General features: G+C 39.0%; 1 protein-coding gene across 1 annotated transcript in view; it reads right to left on the reverse strand.

Annotated features, from left to right (window-relative positions):
• LOC307054109 (thioredoxin domain-containing protein 8-like) overlaps nucleotides 1–22,242 on the reverse strand; it is a gene marked incomplete at its 5' end in the record, with an annotated part of 44,211 nt that overhangs the window by 17,543 nt on the left and 4,426 nt on the right. The window contains 2 exons of the mRNA XM_079705634.1: nucleotides 18,030–18,095; nucleotides 20,415–20,474. Coding sequence (XP_079561760.1) covers nucleotides 18,030–18,095; nucleotides 20,415–20,474 — 126 coding nt within the window. The remainder of the gene's footprint in view (nucleotides 1–18,029; nucleotides 18,096–20,414; nucleotides 20,475–22,242) is intronic.

Consider the following 22,242-nt stretch of genomic DNA (forward strand, 5'->3'; position numbering starts at 1 on the left):
TGGGAAGCAGCAGCAGAGCACAGGGAGATCAGCTCGGTGCTTTGTGACCGCCTGGAGGGGTGGGATAGGGAGGGTGGGAGGGAGCGAGACGCAATAGGGAAGGGATGTGGGAACAGACGTGTATGTATGACTGATTCACTTTGTTATAAAGCAGAAACTAATAAATAAATAAATAAATAAATAAATAAATAAATAAATAATAAAAAAAGAAAATATAGCACATCCCAGCCAGATGTTCATCTAACCTCTGCATGAAAACTTCCAGCATCAGGGAAGGCCCATCATCCACCATGACCCTAGGTCATGATTATGTAGCTTTATTCGTTTTAGGTTTTTAATGTTTTATTTCGTTTATAGTTTATTTATTTTGTGAATATTTGAAATGAGCTAGACTCAAGGCCAAGATTAAATAACAGAACCATTAAAGGATGATCCAGTGTGGAGATGGCAGTTAGGAAATGTCAGGAAACTGCAGGTAAGGGGGGCTATTGTATTTGAGTAGAGGAGGTAACCCTGAGATTTTTGGCAGCGATGGAAACAGAAACCCAAGGGATTCCCTAAGTCTTCTGATCTAATGAGAGGAAGCTGGTCATATTTTCAAGGGAGGCAAACATTCTCCTAACTCTATGTCCTATAAGGAATTCTCATAAGGCTTTTTATACAGTGTACATTTTAAAAGGCATTAATGGACAGTGACTTGTTGCCAGATGTTTTACCATAAATGTAAAGACATTTCTTATAACATTACTTCATAGAAGCTAGGTTCTAGGGGTTTTTTAAATACTAGATAAATAGTATTTAACTGCTTCAATAAGCCAATTTTCAGTTGTGCCATCCCAGAAGAAAGAGAGGAGCACATTTATAGAAGTGGTCTCAGAGAAGTATATTTAATTTTTCTCTATCCCCAGGGAAAGAGTGAACGTCACTGGCAGCCTTCATAGTCAATTCCATTGAGAGAGGAGGGAAATTCACAGGGACTAGTCTTTTTGCCTGGCCACCCCAAACTTCCTCTGGTTGCAATGATTTTCCAGTGCAGACCACTAACAGGTAGACCCTGAGGGGAATTTCACAGGTCTCATAGTTTGCCTGCAGCTCTGGATGTAATGGTTAGAAATGGGGACCTTGCAGAAGCCCTACAGGGCTGTTCAGTTACCCAATGCTGGGGGTGGAGTCCAAAGAGGTAAAAGATTTGTAATACTGTGTCTTTATTACCTCTCCCACCTCCTTTTTTTGTGCCTTTGTCTTTTGCACTGAAGATTGATATTCTTTGTCAAATGGAACAACCATTACAAATATTTTCCACAGGTTTTCAAATGATATCTAAATTGATCCAGGTATGAATCCTTCTGGAGATATGATTACATATAACTACAAATGAAATTTAGAAGTAGACTCATTTGATATTGTGACATAAATAATCTCAAGTTGTCTTTTAAAAAAAAAAACTCTATAACCGCCATGCTAAGTTAACGCTATTCAATGAAAAATTCCATTCTCAAGAAAATTTCTTGGGATATGGATATCCATGTTATAGTTAGAGGCTTGCTGGATGACTCTGGAATTAGACTACAGGGAGGTAGATCAGTTTAATGGACATTGTCATCAATTCAGTTGATTTTATTTTCCATTAGCTAGTTGGCATAAAATTCAAATTTGAGATCCTTAATGATCCCTAGAATACAGGCATTTTGTTCCATTAATTCAAAAGGATCCATACCCTGTAGACACGAGTTAAGAAATACTTGATTATAGGAGGTCTCTCCACCTACAAGTGAGGGCTCTTACACCTCCAGAGAGAACTGAGACTAAGCAGGGCCAAGCCTTATCTCAAAAACATAGCTATGGATTTGCTCGAGAGCTTAGACACATAATCAACTGAGAACACAAAATTTTGTTTCATAAAACAGAGAACAACCTTTGAGCCATTAAGCAATATCTTCTGCAGAAAGGATGAAACCAGAAAGCTATTCTGAGCTGGACAGAAACTTCCTCTGAGTCAGATTAATACGAGGACAAAATCAGAAGGGGAGGCAAAGCTGGCGGGGGGATGCAGGGGAAAGACAGCAGGCTTCACTTGTTTGCTCATTCATTCATTTGTTCACTCCCTCATCAGTCAAACGCAAAATAAGTATTTTCTATTGATGGGGGATTCTCCTAGGCCCTGGGGTTTCAAATCAGACATGAACAACTCCAAGTGCTTAGAAGAATATGAGAAAACTACATGAAGTTAAGATCTGAGTCAAACAAAAATGGGCTTGGAAAGGTAGATTGGATCAAAATTAGGGAGAAATTTTATAGTCAGACTTGAATACAAGGGTCTAGTCTTGATTCTGAAGGCAATGGAGGGGGAGGGGTATCAACTTTTAAATAAGGGAATGACATACATGGAGCAAGGATCTATTTGGAAAAGATAATAGAGCTTTGGCATGAACTTGGAGGTGAGGAGGGCTATTGTTTAAGTTAAATGTATTCACAGCTAGAACTAGAAGTGGGGGTGAAATTACTAAGGGAGAGAGGTAGAATGGAAAAAAGACAGAGCCTTGGGAAACACTTATATTTGAGAACGGCAGGAGACAAAGAAGCCAGAGGAGAACTTGGGGATGAATCAGCAATAGAACCCAAAAAAGGAGGAAGTTTCCAGAATATAGAAGCTGATTAGTTAATGACACTTGTGTAATCAAGGAATAGCAGGATTGAGAAACGGCTATTTAAACTAGGTGCTGGAAGAGTCTTGGTGACTTTCAAGAGTGGGTGAGGGAATGAGTAGAAAATGAGAATTGGAAGCAGTAAATATATCCAATTCTTTCACGAATTAGACCATAAAATAAAAGAGAGCAGTCTGAGAGAACACCAGATATATTCATTAGAAATATTTTGGTTGCAACAAGCCTCTTAGATAGCCTCATCCACCAGAGGACAGACAGCAGAAGCAAGAAGAACTAGATTCCTGCAGCCTGTGGAACAAAAACCACATTCACAGAAAGATAGACAAGATGAAAAGGCAGAGGGCTATGTACCATATGAAGGAACAAGATAAAACCCCAGAAAAACAACCAAATGAAGCGGAGATAGGAAACCTTCCAGAAAAAGAATTCAGAATAATGATAGTGAAGATGATCCAGGGCCTCGGAAAAACAATGGAGGCAGAGATGGAGAAGATGCAAGCAATGTTTAACAAAGACCTAGAAGAATTAAATAACAAACAGAGATGAACAATACAATAACTGAAATGAAAACTACACTAGAAGGAATCAATAGCAGAATAACTGAGGCAGAAGAACGAATAAGTGATCTGGAAGACAGAATGGTGGAATTCACTGCTGCAGAACAGAATAAAGAAAAAAGAATGAAAAGAAATGAAGACAGACTAAAAGACCTCTGGGACAACATTAAACGCAACAACATTCGCATTATAGGGGTCCCAGAAGGAGAAGAGAGAGAGAAAGGACCAGAGAAAATATCTGAAGAGATTATAGTCGAAAACTTTCCTAACATGGGAAAGGAAATGGCCACCTAAGGCGAGGAAGCGCAGCGAGTCCCATACAGGATAAACCCAAGGAGAAACACGCCAAGACACATAGTAATCAAATTGGCAATGATTAAAGACAAAGAAAAATTATTGAAAGCAGCAAGGGAAAAATGACAAATAATATACAAGGGAACTCCCATAAGGTTAACAGTTGATTTCTCAGCAGAAACTCTACAAGCCAGAAGGGAGTGGCATGATATACTTAAAGAGATGAAAGGGAAGAACCTACAACCAAGATTACTCTACTGGGCAAGGATCTCATTCGGATTCGATGGAGAAGTCAAAAGCTTTATAGACAAGCAAAAGCTAAGAGAATTCAGCACCACCAAACTTGCTCTACAACAAATGCTAAAGGAAACTCTCTAAGTGGGAAACACAAGAGAAGAAAAGGACCTACAAAAACAAACCCAAAACAATTAAGAAAATTGTCTTAGGAACATACATATCGATAACTACCTTAAACGTGAACGGATTAAATGCTCCAGCCAAAAGACACAGGCCTGCTGAATGGATACGAAAACAAGACCCATATATATGCTGTCTACAAGAGACCCACTTCAGACCTAGAGACACATACAGACTGAAAGTGAGGGGATGGAAAAAGATATTCCATGCAAATGGAAATCAAAAGAAAGCTGGAGTCGCAATACTAATATCAGATAAAATAGACTTTAAAATAAAGAATGTTACAAGAGACAAGGAAGGACACTACATAATGATCAAGGGATCTCCAAAAAGAAGATATAACAATTATAAACATATATGCACCCAACACAGGAGCACCTCAATACATAAGGCAACTGCTAACAGCTGTAAAAGAGGAAATTGACAGTAACACAATAATAGTGGGGAACTTTAACACCTCACTTATACCAATGGACTGATCATCCAAAATGAAAATAAATAAGGAAATAGAAGCTTTAAATGACACAGTAGACCAGATAGATTTAATTATTTTTATAGGACATTTCATCCAAAAACAGCAGATTACACTTTCTTCTCAAGTGCGCAAGGAACATTCTCCAGGACAGATCACATCTTGGGTCACAAATCAAGCCTCAGTAAATTTAAGAAAACTGAAATCATATCAAGCATCTTTTCTGACCACAACACAATGAGATTAGAAATGAATTACAGGGGGAAAAAAGTAAAAAATACAAACACATGGAGGCTAAACACTACATTACTAAATAACCAAGAGATCACTGAAGAAATCAAAGAGGAAATCAAAAAATACCTAGAGACAAATGACAATGAAAACACGTCAATCCAAAACCTATGGGATGCAGGGAAAGCAGTTCTAAGAGGGAAGTTTATACCTATACAAGCCTACATCAAGAAACAAGAAAAATCTCAAATAAATAATCTAACCGTACACCTGAAGAACAAGAGAAAGAAGAACAAACAAAACCGAAAGTTAGCAGAAGGAAAGAAATCATAAAGATCAGAGCAGAAATAAATGAAATAGAAACAAAGAAAACAATAGCAAAGATTGATAAAACTAAAAGCTGGTTCTTTGAGAAGATAAAATTCTTAGAAGAAGAACTTTATTCTTAGAAGATAAACCATTAGCCAGACTCATCAAGAAAAAGAGGGAGAAGACTAAAATCAATAAAATTAGAAATGAAAAAGGAGAAGTTACAACAGACACCTCAGATATCAAAGCATCCTAAGAGACTACTACAAGCAACTCTATGCCACTAAAATGGACAACCTGGAAGAAATGGACAAATTCTTAGAAAGGTATAACCTTCCGAGACTGAACCAGGAAGAAATAGAAAATATGAACAGACCAATCACAAGTAATGAATTTGAAACTATGATTAAAAATCTTCCAACAAACAAAAGTCCAGGACCAGATGGCTTCACAGGTGAATTCTATCAAATATTTAGAGAAGAGCTAACAAACACCCTTCTCATACTCTTCCAAAAAATTGCAGAGGAAGGAACACTCTCAAACTCATTCCATGAGGCCATCAACACCCTGATACCAAAACCAGACAAAGATACTACAAAAAAAGAAAATTATAGACCAATATCACTGATGAATGTAGATGCAAAAATCTTCAACAAAATACTAGCAAACAGAATTCAACAACACATTAAAAGGATCATACACCATGATCAAGTGGGATTTATCCCAGGGATGCAAGGATTCTTCAATATATGCAAATCAATCAATTTGATACACCATATTAACAAATTGAAGGAGAAAAACTATATGATCATCTCAATAGATGCAGAAAATGCTTTTGACAAAATTCAACACCCATGTATGATAAAAACTCTCCAGAAAGTGGGCACAGAGGAAACCTACCTCAACATAATAAAGGCCATATATGACAAACCCACAGCAAACATCATTCTCAATGGTGAAAAACTGAAACCATTTCCTCTAAATCAGGAAAAGACAAGGATGTCCACTCTCACCACTATTATTCAACATAGTTTTGGAAGCCCTAGCCACGGCAATCAGAGAAGAAAAAGAAATAAAAGGAATACAAATTGGAAAAGAAGAAGTAAAATGGTCACTGTTTGCAGATGACATGATACTATATATAGAGAATTCTAAAAATGCCACCAGAAAACTACTAGAGCTAATCAATGAATTTGGTAAAGTTGCAGGATACAAAATTAATGCACAGAAATCTCTTGCATTCCTATACACTAATGATGAAATATCTGAAAGAGAAATTAAGGAAACACTCCCATTTACCATTGCAACAAAAAGAATAAAATACCTAGGAATAAACCTACCTAGGGAGACAAAAGACCTGTATGCAGAAAATTATAAGACACTGATGAAAGAAATTAAAGATGATACCAACAGATGGAGAGATATATCATTTTCTTGGATTGGAAGAATCAATACTGTGAAAATGACTATACTACTGAAAGCAATCTACAGATTGAACACAATCCCTATCAAATTACCAATGTCATTTTTTAATGGAACTAGAACAAAAAATCTTAAAATTTGTATGGAGACACAAAACACCCCGAATAGCCAAAGCAGTCTTGAGGGAAAAAAACGGAGCTGGAGGAATCAGACTCCCTGACTTCAGACTATACTACAAAGCTACAGTAATCTAGACAATACGGTAGTGGCACAAAAACAGAAACATAGATCAATGGAACAAGATAGAAAGCCCAGAGATAAACCCATGCACCTATGGTCAACTAATCTATGACAAAGGAGGCAAGGATATACAATGGAGAAAAGACAGTCTCTTCAATAAGTGGTGCTGGGAAAACTGGACAGCTACATATAAAAGAAGGAAATTAGAACATTCCCTAACACCATACACAAAAATAAAATCAAAATGGATTCGAGACGTAAATGGAAGACTGGGCACTATAAAACTCTTAGAGGAAAACATAGGAAGAACACTCTTTGACATAAATCACAGCAAGATCTTTTTTGATTCACCTCCTAGAGTAATGGAAATAAAAACAAAAATAAACAAATGGGACCTAATGAAACTTAAAAGCTTTTGCACAGCAAAGGAAACCATAAACAAGATGAAAAGACAACCCTCAGAATGGGAGAAAATATTTGCAAACAAATCAATGGACAAAGGATTAATCTCCGAAATATATAAACAGCTCATGCAGCTCGATATTCAAAGAACAAACAACCCAACCCAAAAATGGTCAGAAGACCTAAATAGACATTTCTCCAGAGAAGATATACAGATGGCCAAGAAGCACATGAAAAGCTGCTCAACATCACTAATTGTTAGAGAAATGCAAATCAAAACTACAATGAGTTATCACCTCACACCGGTTAGAATGGGCTTCATCAGAAAATCTACAAACAGCAAATGCTGGAGAGGGTGTGGAGAAAAGGAAACCCCTTGCACTGTTGGTGGGAATGTAAACTGATGCAGCCACTGTGGAGAACAGTATGGAGGTTCCTTAAAAAACTAAAAATAGAATTACCATATGATCCAGCAATCCCACTACTTGGGCATATACCCAGAGAAAACCACAATTCAAAAAGACACATGCACTCCAGTGTTCACTGTGGCTCTATTTACAGTAGGCATGTCAATGGAAGCAACCTAAATGCCCATCAACAGACGAATGGATAAAGAAGATGTGGTGCATATATACAATGGAATATTACTCAGCCATTAAAAGGAACGAAATTGGGTCATTTGTTAAGACCTGGATGGATCTAGAGACTGCCATACAGAGTGAAGTAAGTCAGAAAGAGAAAAACAAATATCATATATATATATATATATATATATATATATTTTTTTTTTTTTTTTTTTTTTTTTTTTGCGGTATGTGGGCCTCTCACTGTTGTGGCCTCTCCTGTTGCGGAGCACAGGCTCCGGACGCACAGGCCCAGCGGCCATGGCTCACGGGCCCAGCTGCTCCGTGGCATGTGGGATCATCCCAGACCGGGGCACGAACCCGTTTCCCCTGCATCGGCAGGCGGACTCTCAACCACTGCGCTACCAGGGAAGCCCCAAATATCATATATTAACGCATATATGTGGAACCTAGAAAAATGGTACAGATGAATCCGATTTCAGGGCAGAAATTGAGACACAGATGTAGAGAACAAACGTGTGGACACCAAGGGGGGAAAGCTGTGGGGTGGTGGTGGTGGCGGTGTGATGTATTGGGCGATTGGGGTTGACATGTATACACTGATGTGTATAAAATTGATGACTAATAAGAACCTGCTGCATAAAAAAAAAAAAAAAAAGTGCTTTGTACCAGAATGATTTCTGTGTGTTGCAGGGGGAGGAGGCTACTTGATAATTTTATGTTGTTTTCCATAATTCCTTGCAATTTTCTTTCTAAAATAGATGAATTTCCTTTAGGAATGCCAGAAAGCCTTTAGAGAAATATTCTTAAAATTGTTTGCTTTACAAATGTATGTTATTATTTTATTGAGAAATAAGATTAAAATCATCTTTCTGATTTTAAGAAAAAAAAAATGTTTTGGTTGCAAAAGACAGAAAAAGCAACCCAAAGTTTACATAACTGAAGAATTTATGGGGGTAGTTCAGGCTTCAGGCATGGATAGATTCAGTGTTCAAACAATGCCATGGGCACTTCTTGGCCTGATTCTGCTTTCCTCTATATGGAGGTTTCATTTTTAGGTTCCCTATGGTGGCAAGCCAGCTATGTAATAGCTTCAGCATCATATCTTTCCAAGTTCAAGTTTAGTACAATCAAAAGAAGAGGCTTTTACCTAGCTACTTAAGCAAAGCCCTAGAATTAGCTCTGGTTGGGCTTGGATAGGCTTGAATGGAATGAAGGGCCCATTCTTGATGGGGATGGAGTTCACTGATTGGTCTAGACCTAGAGATAGAGCCCTAGGAAGTACATAGACTAAGAACTAGAAAGAGCTTGGTTCCCTGGAGGAAAATCAGAGAACTACTAATAGGGAATGGTAGCTGGGTGGCAAAAACAACAAGGGTCCAAACACCAGGTTTGAAAAAGGATCACTGAAGAACAAAGGCCTGGCACAGAAGGGAGGGATGCAATCAAGAGATGGAGGGAATTGACTTCAAACGAGGAAGCATCTTCATTTCTCTGATGGAAGAGGAGAAGATAATAAAAGATGACACACAAACCATTTCACCATGTAGGTGGAGGTAGTTAAAAATGCATATGTTGGAGACCTTCAAGATGGCAGAAGAGTAAGATGTGGAGAGCAACTTCCTCCCCACAAATATATCAGAAATACATCTACATGTGGAACAACTCCTACAGAACACCTACTGAACACTGGCAGAAGACCTCAGACTTCCCAAAAGGCAAGAAACTCCCCACGTACCTGTGTAGGGCAAAAGAAAAAAGAAAAAACAGAGACAAAAGAATAGGGACAGGACCTGCACCTTGGGGAGGGAGCTGTGAAGGAGGAAAAGTTTCCACACACTAGGAAGCCCCTTCACTGGAGGAGATGGGGGTGGCAGGGGAAAGCTTCGGAGCCACAGAGGAGAGCACAGCAACAGGGGTGCAGAGGGCAAACTGGAGAGATTCCTGCACAGAGGATCACTGCCGACCAGCACTCACCAGCCCGAGGGGCTTGTCTGCTCACCTGCCAGGGTGGGCAGGGGCTGGGAGCTGAGCCTCGGGCTTCGGAGGTCAGACCCCAGGGAGAGGACTGGGGTTAGCTGTGTGAACACAGCCTGAAAGGGCTAGTGCACAATGGCTAGCCGGGAGGGAGTCCAGGAAAAAGTCTGGAGCTGCCTAAGAGGCAAGAGACCATTGTTTCAGTGTGCCTGAGGAGAGGGGATTCAGAGCACCGCTTAAAGGAGCTGCAGAGACGGGCGTGAGCCATGGCTATCAGCACAGACCCCAGAGATGGGCATGAGATGCTAAGGCTGCTGCAGCAGCCATCAAGAAGCCTGTGTGCAGTACAAGTCACTATCCACACCTCCCCTCCCAGGAGCCTGTGCAGCCTGCCACTACCAGGGTCCCGTGATCCAGGGACAACTTCCCTGGGTGAACACACGGCGCCTCAGGCTGTTGCAACGTCATGCTGGCCTCTGCCGCCACAGGCTTGCCCCACACTCCGTACCCCTCCTTCCCCCTGGCCTGAGTGAGCCAGAGCCCCCGAATCAGGTGCTCCTTTAACCCCGTCCTGTCTGGCCCTCAGGGGACCTACATGCAGAGGCGGGGCCAAATTCAATGCTGAACCCCAGGAGCTGTGCGAACAGAAGAGAAAGGGAAATCTCTCCCAGCAGCCTCAGGAGCAGCGGATTAAATCTCCACAATCAACGTGATGTACCCTGCAACTCTGGAATATCTGAATAGACAACGAATCATCCCAAATTGATGCGGTGGACTTTGGGAGCAGTGATATATATATTTTTTTCCTTTTTCTCTTTTTGTGAGGGTGTATGTGTATGCTTCTTTGTGTGATTTTGCCTGTATAGCTTTGCTTTTACCATTTGTCTTAGGGTTCTGTCAGTTTTTTGTTTTTCTTTAGTATAGTTTTTAGTGCTTGTTATCATTGGTGGATTTGTTTTTTGGTTTGGTTGCTCTTTCTTTTTTTTCTTTTTTTTCTTACTTTTTAACTGTTTATTTTTAATAATTATTTTTTATTTTAATAACTTTATTTTATTTTATTATTTTCTTTCCTTTATTTTTTTTCCCTTTCTTCTGAACCGTGTGGCTGACAGGGTCTTGGTGCTCCAGCTGGGTGTCAGGCCTGTGCCTCTGAGGTGGGAGAGCCGAGTTCAGGATATTGGTGCACCAGAGACCTCCCAGTTCCACGTAATATCAAGTGGTGAAAGCTCTCCCAGAGATCTCCATCTCAATGCTAAGACCCAGCTCCACTCAACAACCAGCAAGCTACAGTGTTGGACACCCCATGCCAAACAACTAGCAAGACAGAAACACAACCCCACCCATTAGCAGAGAGGCCGCCTAAAATCATAATAAGGTCACACACCCCAAAACACACCACCAGACATGGACCTGCCAACCAGAAAGACAAGATCCAGCCTCATCCACCAGAACACAGGCACTAGTCCCCTCCACCAGGAAGCCTACACAACCCACTGAAACAACCTTAGCCACTGGGGGCAGACACCAAAAACAAAAGGAAATACGAACCTGCAGCCTGCGAAAAGGAGACCCCAAACACAGTAAGATAAGCAAAATGAGAAAACAGACAAACACACAGCAGATGAAGGAGCAAGGAAAAAACCCGCCAGACCAAACAAATGAAGAGGAAATAGGCAGTCTACCTGAAAAATAATTCAGAGTAATTATAGTAAAGATGATCCATAATCTTGGAAATAGAATGGAGAAAATACAAGAAACGTTTAACAAGGACCCAGAAGAACTAATGAGCAAACAAACAATGATGAACAGCACAATAAATGAAATGAACAGTTCTCTAGAAGGAATCAATAGCGGAATAACTGAGGCAGAAGAACAGATAAGTGACCTGGAAGATAAAATAGTGGAAATAACTACTGCAGAGCAGAATAAAGAAAAAAGAATGAAAAGAATTGAGGACAGTCTCAGAGACCTCTGCGACAACATTAAATGCACCAACATTCGAATTATAGGGGTCCCAGAAGAAGAAGAGAAAAAAAAGGGAATGAGAAAATATTTGAAGAGACTTTAGTCAAAAACTTCCCTAATATGGGAAAGGAAATAGTTAATCAAGTCCAGGAAGCACAGAGAGTCCCATTTATCTCCTTGGATAAATCCAAGGAGAAACATGCCAAGAAACGTATTAATCAAACTATCAAAAATTAAATACAAAGAAAAAATATTAAAAGCAGCAAGGGAAAAACAACAAATAACACATAAGGGAATCCCCATAAGGTTAACAGCTGATCTTTCAGCAGAAACTCTGCAAGCCAGAAGGGAATGGCAGGACATACTTAAAGTGATGAAAGGGAAAAGCCTACAACCAAGATTACTCTACAGCAAGGATCTCATTCAGATTTGAAAGAGAAATTAAAACCTTTACAGACAAGCAAAAGCTAAGAGAATTCAGCACCACCAAACCAGCTTTACAACAAATGCTAAAGGAACTTTACTAGGCAGGAAACACAAGAGAAGGAAAAGACTTAAAATAACAAACCCAAAACAATTAGAAAATGGTAATAGAAACATACATATCGATAATTACCTTAAATGTAAATGGATTACATGCTCCAACCAAGAGCCATAGACTGGCTGAATGGATGCAAAAACAAGACCCATATATACGCTGTCTACAAGAGACCCATTTCAGACCTAGGGACACATACAGACTGAAACTAAGGGGATGGAAAAAGATATTCCATGCAAATGGAAATCAAAAGAAAGCTGGAGTAGCAATTCTCATACCAGAGAAAATAAATTTTAAATAAAGACTATTACAAGAGGTAAAGAAGGACACTACATAATGATCAAGGGATCAATCCAAGAAGAAGATATAACAATGGTAAATATTTATGCACCAAACATAGGAGCACCTCAATACATAAGGCAAACGCTAACAGCCATAAAAGGGGAAATTGACAGTGACACAATCATAGTAGGGGACTTTAACACCCCACTTTCACCAATGGACAGATCATCTAAAATGAAAATAAATAAGGAAACACAAGCTTTAAATGATACATTAAACAAGATGGACTTAATTGATATTTATAGGACATTCCACCTAAAAACAACAGAATACACTTTCTTCTCAATTGCTCATGGAACATTCTCCAGGATAGATCATATCTTGGGTCACAAATCAAGCCTTGGGATGTTTACGAGAATTGAAATCATATCAAGTATCTTTTCTGACCACAACGCTATGAGACTAGATATCAATTACAGGGAAAAAATCAGTAAAAATTACAAGCACATGGAGGCCAAACAATATGCTACTGAATAACCAAGAGATCACTGAAGAAATCAAAGAGGAAATCAAAAAGTACTTAGAAACAAATGACAACGAAAACACAACGACCCAAAACCTATGGGATGCAGCAGAAGCAGTTCTAAGGGGGAAGTTTACAGCAATAAAATCCTACCTCAAGAAACAAGAAACATCTCTAATAAACAACCTAACCTTACACCTAAAGCAATTAGAGAAAGAAGAACAAAAACACCCCAAAGTGAGCAGAAGGAAAGAAATCATAAAGATCAGATTAGAAATAAATGAAAAAGAAATGAAAGAAACAATAGCAAAGATCAATAAAACGAAAAGCTGGTTCTTTGAGAAGATAAACAAAACTGATAAACGACTAGCCAGACTCATCAAGAAAAAAAGGGAGAAGACTCAAATCAACAGAATTAGAAATGAAAAAGGAGAAGTAACAACTGACACTGCAGAAATACAAAGGATCATGAGTGATTACTAGAAGCAACTACATGCCAATAAAATGTACAACCTGGAATAAATGGACAAATTCTTAGAAAAGCACAACCTTCCGAGACTGAACCAGGAAGAAATAGAAAATATGAACAGACCAATCAAAATCACTGAAATTGAGACTGTGATCAAAAATCTTCCAACAAACAAAAGCCCAGGACCAGATGGCTTCATTGGAGATTTCTATCAAACATTTAGAGAGGAGCTAACACCTATACTTCTCAAACTCTTCCAAAATATAGCAGAAGGAGGAACACTCCCAAACTCGTTCTACGAGGCCACCATCACCCTGATACCAAAACCAGACAAACAAGTCACAAAGAAAGAAAACTATAGGCCAATATCACGGATGAATATAGATGCAAAAATCCTCAACAAAATACTAGCAAACAGAATCCAACAGCACATTAAAAGGATCATACACCATGATCAAGTTGGGTTTATCCCAGGAATGCAAGGACTCTTTAATATACACAAATCAATCAATGTGATACACCATTTTAAGAAACTGAAGGATAAAAGCCATACGATCATCTCAATAGATGCAGAAAAACTTCCAACAAAATTCAACATCCATTTATGATAAAACCCTCCAGAAAGTAGGCATAGAGGGAACCTACCTCAACATAATAAAGGCCATATATGACAAACCCACAGCCAACATCATTCTCAATGGTGAAAAACTGAAACCACTTCCACTAAGATCAGCAACAAGACAAGGCTGCCCACTTTCACCACTTATTCAACATAGTTTTGGAAGTTTTAGTCACAGCAATCAGAGAAGAAAAAGAAATAAAAGGAGTCCAAATCGGAAAAGAAGAAGTAAAGCTGTCACTGTTTGCAGGTGACATGATACTATACATAGAGAATCCTAAAGACCTTACCAGAAAACTACTAGGCCTAATCAATGAATTCGGTAAAGTAGCAGGATACAAAATTAATGCACAGAAATCTCTTGCATTCCTATACACTAATGATGAAATATCTGAAAGAGAAATTAAGGAAACACTCCCATTTACCACTGCAACAAAAAGAATAAAAGACCTAGGAATAAACCTACCTAAGGAGACAAAAGACCTGTATGCAAAAAACTATAAGACACTGATGTAAGAAATTAAAGATGATACCAACAGACGGAGAGATATACCATGTTCCTGGATTGGAAGAATCAACATTGTGAAAATGACTATACTACCCAAATCAATCTACAGATTCAATGCAATCCCTATCAAACTACCAATGGCATATTTAACAGAACAAGAACAAAAAAATTTCACAATTTGTATGGAAACACAAAAGACCCCAAATAGCCAAAGTAATCTTGAGAAAGAAAAATGGAGCTGGAGGAAACAGGCTTCTGACTTCAGACTATACTACAAAGCTACAGTAATCAAGACAGTATGGTACTAGCAAAAAACAGAAATATAGATCAATGGAACAGGATAGATAGCACAGAGATAACCCAAGCACATATGGTCACCTTATCTTTGATAAAGGAGGCAAGAATATACAATGGAAAAATGACAGCCTCTTCAATAAGTGGTGCTGGGAAAACTGGACAGCTACAAGTAAAAGAATGAAATTAGAACAGTCCCTAACACCATACACAAAAGTAAACTCAAAATGGATTAAAGACCTAAATGTAGGGCCAGACACTATAAAACTGTTAGAGGAAAACATAGGCAGAACACTCTATGACATAAAACACAGCAGGATCCTTTTTGATCCACCTCCTAGAGAAATGGAAATAAAACCAAAAATAAACAAATGGGATCTAATGAAACTTAAAAGTTTTTGCACAGCAAAGGAAACTATAAACAAGATGAAAAGACAATGCTCAGAATGGGAGAAAATATTTGCAAATGAAGCAACTGACAAAGGATTAATCTCCAAAATTTATAAGCAGCTCATGCAGCTCGATATTCACAAAAACAAACAACCCAATCCAAAAATGGGCAGAAGACCTAAACAGACATTTCTCCAAAGAAGATATACAGATTGCCAACAAACACATGAAAGAATGCTCAACATCACTAATCATTAGAGAAATACAAATCAAAACTACAATGAGGTATCACCTCACACTAGTCAGAATGGCCATCATCAAAAAATCTACAAACAATAAATGATGGAGAGGGTGTGGAGAAAAGGGAACCCTCTTGCACTGTTGGTGGGAAAGCAAATTGATAGAGTCACTATGGAGAACAGTATGGAGGTTCCTTAAAAAACTAAAAATAGAACTACCATATGACTCAGCAATCCCAGTACTGGGCATATACCCTGAGAAAACCATAATTCAAAGAGTCATGTACCACAATGTTCACTGCAGCTCTATTTACAATAGCCAGCACATGGAAACAGCCTAAGTGTCCATTGACAGATGAATGGATAAAGATGTGGCACATATATACAATGGAATATTACTCAGCCATAAAAAGAAATGAAATTGAGTTATTTGTAGTGAGGTGGATGGACCTAGAGTCTGTCATACAGAGTGAAGTAAGTCAGAAAGAGAATAACAAATACCATATGCTAACACATATACATGGAATCTAAAATTTAAAAAAAGACAGAATGGACTTGAGGACACGGGGAGGAGAAAGGGTAAGCTGGGACAAAGTGAGAGAGTGGCGTGGACTTATATATACTACCAAATGTTAAACAGATAGCTAGTGGGAAGCAGCTGCATAGCACAGGGAGATCAGCTGGGTGCTTTGTGACCACCCAGAGGGGTGGGATAGGGAGGGTGGGAGGGAGATACAAGAGGGTGGAGATATGGGGATATATGTATATGTATAGTTGATTCACTTTGTTATAAAGCAGAAACTAACACAGCATTGTAAAGCAATTATACTCCAATAAAGTTGTTTAAAAAAAAAGAATGCATATGTTAAATGGTTTCAATTTTTAAGTAAAACCTCAAGAGAGGGAATAGGTAGTGTCATTTTTTGGGGAAAAATTATTTAAAGCTATTGCTTTGGGACTTCCATGGTGGCGCAGTGGTTAAGAATCCACCGCCAATGCAGGGGACACGGGTTTGATTCCTGGTCCGGGAAGATGCCACATGCCACGGAGCAATTAAGCCCGTGCGCCACAACTACTGAGCCTGCGCTGTAGAGCCCGCGTGCCATAACTACTGAAGCCCGCGTGTCTAGAGCCCGTGCTCCACAACAAGAGAAACCACTGCGATGAGAGGCCGTGCAACACAACAAAGAGTAGCCCTCGCTCATGGCAACTAGAGAAAGCCCATGCAGCAACAAAGATCCAAAGCAGCCAAAAAAAAAAAAAAATCTATTGCTTCAATTATGTTACAGCAAATACACACAAATAGAAACCGAAGATAAAATTCTACAGTTAGCATATCAAATGCTCTCATTCTCTATACTGCAGACATAATCTTTACAAAGTTTAAGTATGAATTTTTTTACTTTACATATATTCTTCATAACTCTATTTATTTATTTATTTAATCTTTTAGCTCAATCATTTAAAACAATTAAAATTTTTTTTACAATTTTGAAAGGTTACTTTCCATTTATAATTATTACACAGTATTGGCTATATTCCCTGTGTTGTACAATACATCCTTGAGCCTGTCACAACCAATAGTTTGTACCTCCCACTCCCCTACCCCTATACTGCTTCCCCCCAACAAGTGGTTTGTTTTCTGTATCTGTGAATCTGCTTCTTTTCTGTCCATAACCCTTTTTAATTGCATACTGTTTCACAGACTAGATGTATCATAAATCACTTAGCCACTCTACTAAAAAAAGACATTTACCTTGCTTCCATATTTTGTTAGAAATAATGCTACAATTACTATGCACTTAGCCATTTATTTCTCCATGAGGTATTTCATTAACAAAAATTCCCAAGAATGGGATAATGTGTGAAAGGGAATGAACAGTTTTTTCCTCTTATGTGTGTTGCAAAATCACCTTTCAAAAAGTACGCACAAGTGTCCGTGCTCCCAGCCATATATGTAATTACTAGTTTCATCACACACCAAGTATTTGAGGCATTCCATTCCATTAATATCTTTGAGATAATTAACATAACATACTCATGTGTGTCAGGATGGGTCTAAAAAGTTTAGTCACATTAATTCATTTCATTTTCACTAAAGAGGGGGAAACTTTTTACGATCCATGTTTTTACAAATAGGGAAACTAAGATACCAAGAGGTTATTAAGTAAACTGCTGGGAAGTGGAAGAACTGGTTTTTGAACCACAGAAATCTGAGCCCAGAACTTGCCTGGTCAACCACTAGGCTATTTTACCTTGTAATAATAGCTTTTGATTGATGTTTGCCCAAGTGTGAAAAACGTGTATATATTTGTGAGAGAATTTCATCATGCCACTTGTTATAAGGTTCTTTTTTGATGGTTCTGCCCCAAAGAGGGATAATAGTGGGGTATTTCATATGGATTTGGACATCTCAAATGGTCTGAATGGGGAGATTTATCACGATTCATGTTTTTTTTTTTTTTTTTTTTACCCCTTGCCAATATGTAAAGTTCAGAAACTAAGAATTACATTGCTAAGATTAAAAATAAATACAGTTGTTTCGTCCATCCAGGATACCCCAGGCCTTTTTTTTTAGACTCTGATGGCTCTATAATCCATTTCAATCTGCCAGTTAGCATAGGAACATACCTTCTGGGCTTGCTTGAACATCTGAAATGTGGGTATTGCTTTGATGTGATAAATTTGGGCCAACTCCTGGAAAATAAAAGAAATGGCATGAAGTCACAATTTTGGTATCCTCTCTCTGGACCAACAATGGTACTTGGTTGACGTCTCAGGAGGCATGTCTGAGAGCCCAGGGACAGCTGACACATTGAAGATTCTCTTGCCAAGAACTTTTCTAATGTATCCTCAAAGTTTCCAGGAATGTTACAGTAGACAAATGACTGTTTCCAGCATTCCTGAGCTTTCTCATTCCAGAGCTCTAGGAGGCGGGTGAGAGATGGGGGCCAAAACAGAATGGACTGAAGGACAAAATGAGCTCTATTTAAAAGAGCTTGTGAAAGACTGCAGAAGGGCACCAGTGGAATCCAATATGGAAAGAGCATATTGTAGAAAATAAGAAGGAGTAAAGGTCTCTTTATAACCACACTTGAGACATGGGGTGATATAATGTCTTGCATTTTAAGTAAGGCTTGCATATTTCTTTCTTTTAAGCCTTATGCCTCTTCACTGCCCATCTTTGTGAAAGATTTGGAGCCAAGAGACAAGAAAATATGTCAGCATTCCAATTGCTCTAATCCATTGCAATCTGATTTCAAATACCACTTTTTATTTATTTTGTTTGAGTCAAAAGAAAATTAGCCACCCACAGGATCAAAACCTCTCCCCTGCCACCCCCCACTACATTATAATTTTCATGACCACACAATGACAACAATGAATACATTACTCTTAGAAAAGAAAATTGTGCATTTTGTTTCACCTTAAGAGACAAAGAGCTGTAATCAAAAAAGAAAATAATAACACATGTTGCTGAGGGTATGGAGAAATCAGAACCCTCATACATTGCTGGTGGGAATGTAAAATAGTGCAGCTGTTTCGAAGACAATTTGTCAGTTCCTCAATAAGTTAAATAACGAGTTACCATATGACCCAACAATTCCACTTCTAGATATATAGCCAAAAGAAATGAAAATGTATACATAAATGTTTATGCCAGTATTAGACATAATAGCGAAAAGTTGCAAACAACCTGAATGTCCATCGTAGGATGAATGGATAAAAAAAAGGTAATATATTATTCAGCAATAAAAGGGAATGGAGTACTGATACATGCTACATCATGGATGAATCCTGCAAACTTATGTTGAGTGAAAGAAGCCCATCACATATTCTATAATTCCATTTATATGAAGTGGCCAGAACAAGCAAATCTAGAGACAATGTAGACTTGTGGTTGCTTAGGGTTGAGGTAGTCGACGGAGGGATTGGGGCAGGGAGGTGACTGCTAAAGGGAACAATGTTTCTTTCTGGAGTTGTGAACACTTTCTAAAATTGATTGTAGTGATAGGTGCACAACTCTCTGAATATGAAAAAGACAAAGAGATAATAATCCTAGCTGTGTATTCTGAATGCATAGTACATGATTCATCTTAAAGGACAATCACACACTGTCACACTTTAATGAAAGTTGAAGGAAATGGAAAAATGGAACTTTTATTATGTTCTGGGTAGTATGTCATATATTTTGTGCCTTTTGTGCCTTTTATCATATTCCGTTAATTATTATTATTATGTTTTACATACAGAGAAAGTGAAGTTTATAGAGGTTAACTGATAAGAGGTCACAAAACTATTAAAGGGCAGGATGGGTGAATAGTAGATTTTTTAAATTCTGAAGCTCAAGTTCAATCCAATGTATGTACAGGCCACTTGTTATTGGTACTTTTCCTCATTATAAGTGAACAAATGTTAGGAAGAATAATTCTGTAGACACATTGTGTGTATCAGTAAGCACATTTTGATTGAGGACATGGGCTGATCATATTTGCGGGGGATGGTGAGGAAGAAAGGCTCTAGGGAGGTAAGGAAAGGATTTCCTGGAATTCCTTGTGGGGTTTAAAGAACCCCACAAAAAGCATAAGCTATAGCAAGGGGACAGCAAGTTATGTTAAAATGTCTGTAATGCATTGAGTTAGGTTTTAGAAATTGAATAATAATCTACTATAGGGGTGAAAATCATTTTTCACTTTGAGCTCAACTTCAACCAACTGGTATTGTCTGTCTAGAGCAACTCTACTGAGTAGGATTGTGGGGCAGAGTCCAGAGCAAGTGGTGAAGAATATTAGGCTTGATTAGTGAATTCTGCCATAGTATGGGAAGGTGGGGGGCAGGAGGAGAGCCACAGATTTATTGTCTTTTTAAAAAAAATACAAAATATACAAGAACGTTATGAGGGAGTTTACTACAATTCATCACACTTTAAATTGCTTATATAATCACTGAGACAGCACTCTCAATGACATTGCATTGGATTTTACATATCTACAAGGAAGGATTTAAGATTCTTACCTGAGCATTGTCCACATCCACATTAGCAAACATGACGTTTCGGTATTGCACAGACATTTCCTTCAACGTAAAAGAGTAAAAATTCCTCATTAGCTTAAGGTTAATATTAAATCACACACTAGCAATGTCTTTTAGCAAAAACAAAACTGAACAAAAAGGTTGATCAAGAGAGCTAAGCATCATTCTGGCATTGCACTACTGCCTAGAACCTCAAGCACCAAAGTCAAAGTTGGATGCTGCCAAGGTCAAGCAAAGATCAATGGCAGAACCAGAGTCTAAAGTCTGTGTTCTGCTATGTATCAAAACTAGATTTTCCAGAATCCTCTGCCAGCTGTCTTCCTGTTAGGTTCTGCCAGTGGGAAGCATTTGCAAGAAAATGGAAAATGGGAGGAGGGAAAAACAACTCTCCTGCTTCTGTTCCAGATGTTCTGGAAGCATCTTTGACAGCAGTGGTGACAGTGGTGTTGGTAATGGTTATAGGGTAGTGGATGCAGAAGCAGCCTGTAAATGTCAGCTCCTGGGATTTTCTTTTTTCCCAACAGCTATGTTCATTCTTTAAGGGCACTTAATAGCATATTGATTTGTTTGCATTAACATCATATCTCAAGCATTTCCATTGACCTGTTTCAAATGAAACCTCTCTTCAGTGGTGGTGTGAAGTGTCCAGAGTTTGGCCAAGTGGAGACAACAACAGATGGAACTGTCACTGGTGGCTGCTCCCATGGACAAGCAGGAAGCAGCATGACATGGACTGATTAGGTGGACATTAGGTGCAGAGTTCTGTCGTAGGGATTCTCTCCGGTTGTTTGTCCATGGAATGTGCCCCAAGTGGGAGTTCTTTCTTCAGTGGCTCATCAAGATGATGAAATTGGGGGGAAACTCTTGGATAATAAACACGAAGGTCTTTGGTATTTTAGAGTACTTTGCAGATTAAAAAAATATGCTGATTTTGACTGGCAGCATCTCCATGCCCGGCAGGAAGATGGTGTTGCCCAAGAATTCTGGGGAAATTGACTTGAACTTTTCAAGTTTCAAGATACATGGGTGTTCTCCAGTAGCAGTCAGGCGGGGCAATGGGTTTGACTTACGTGGACATCTGATTTCAGGGTCAGGTTCTATTTAGGAAGTTTTCAGAGTCTCCCAAGTCTGACAGGAAATGGACAGGGTTATAGTAGTTTTGTATTGAGTAGTAGTCGGAAGACATGGTACAGATACGGGTTCCTTGCTAGACTGGGGTTCCCTTGTGAACACTGACTTCCCTCACTAGCCCACTCCATCTACCTAGGACCCTCCTCTGCCCTCAACAAAAATTCTTCCTTCTGCTCTGTTCTTCCTCCCACATAATCTGTTACCATCTGGTCACCTGTTCTGTTTGCTCTTAACTCTAAACTGTCTCCTGAATTTGACCTTTCCTTTTTTCTCCCCAAACCACTGCCCTAGTTTTGGTGAACTCATCATTGACATTGTTGTTCACCTTGGGTTACCTGCCTCAGTCTTTCCAACCCATTCTTATACAACTCTGCCAAAAGTATTTTCCAAAAACCCACATTTGATCATGGCAAAACCTTTTATTTATTTATTTTTTTGTGGTATGCGGGCCTCTCACTGCTGTGGCCTCTCCCGTTGCGGAGCACAGGCTCCGGACGCGCAGGCTCAGCAGCCATGGCTCACGGGGCCAGCCACTCTGTGGCATGTGGGATCTTCCCGGACCGGGGCACGAACCCGTGTCCCCTGCATCGGCAGGCGGACTCTCAACCACTGTGCCACCAGGGAAGCCCATGGCAAAACCTTTTTAAACATTCTTCTATTTTGACTCTACAGCAACTCA

The sequence above is a fragment of the Hyperoodon ampullatus genome (genome assembly GCF_949752795.1).
Source record: "Hyperoodon ampullatus genome assembly, chromosome: 6".
Lineage (NCBI taxonomy): Eukaryota > Metazoa > Chordata > Mammalia > Artiodactyla > Ziphiidae > Hyperoodon > Hyperoodon ampullatus.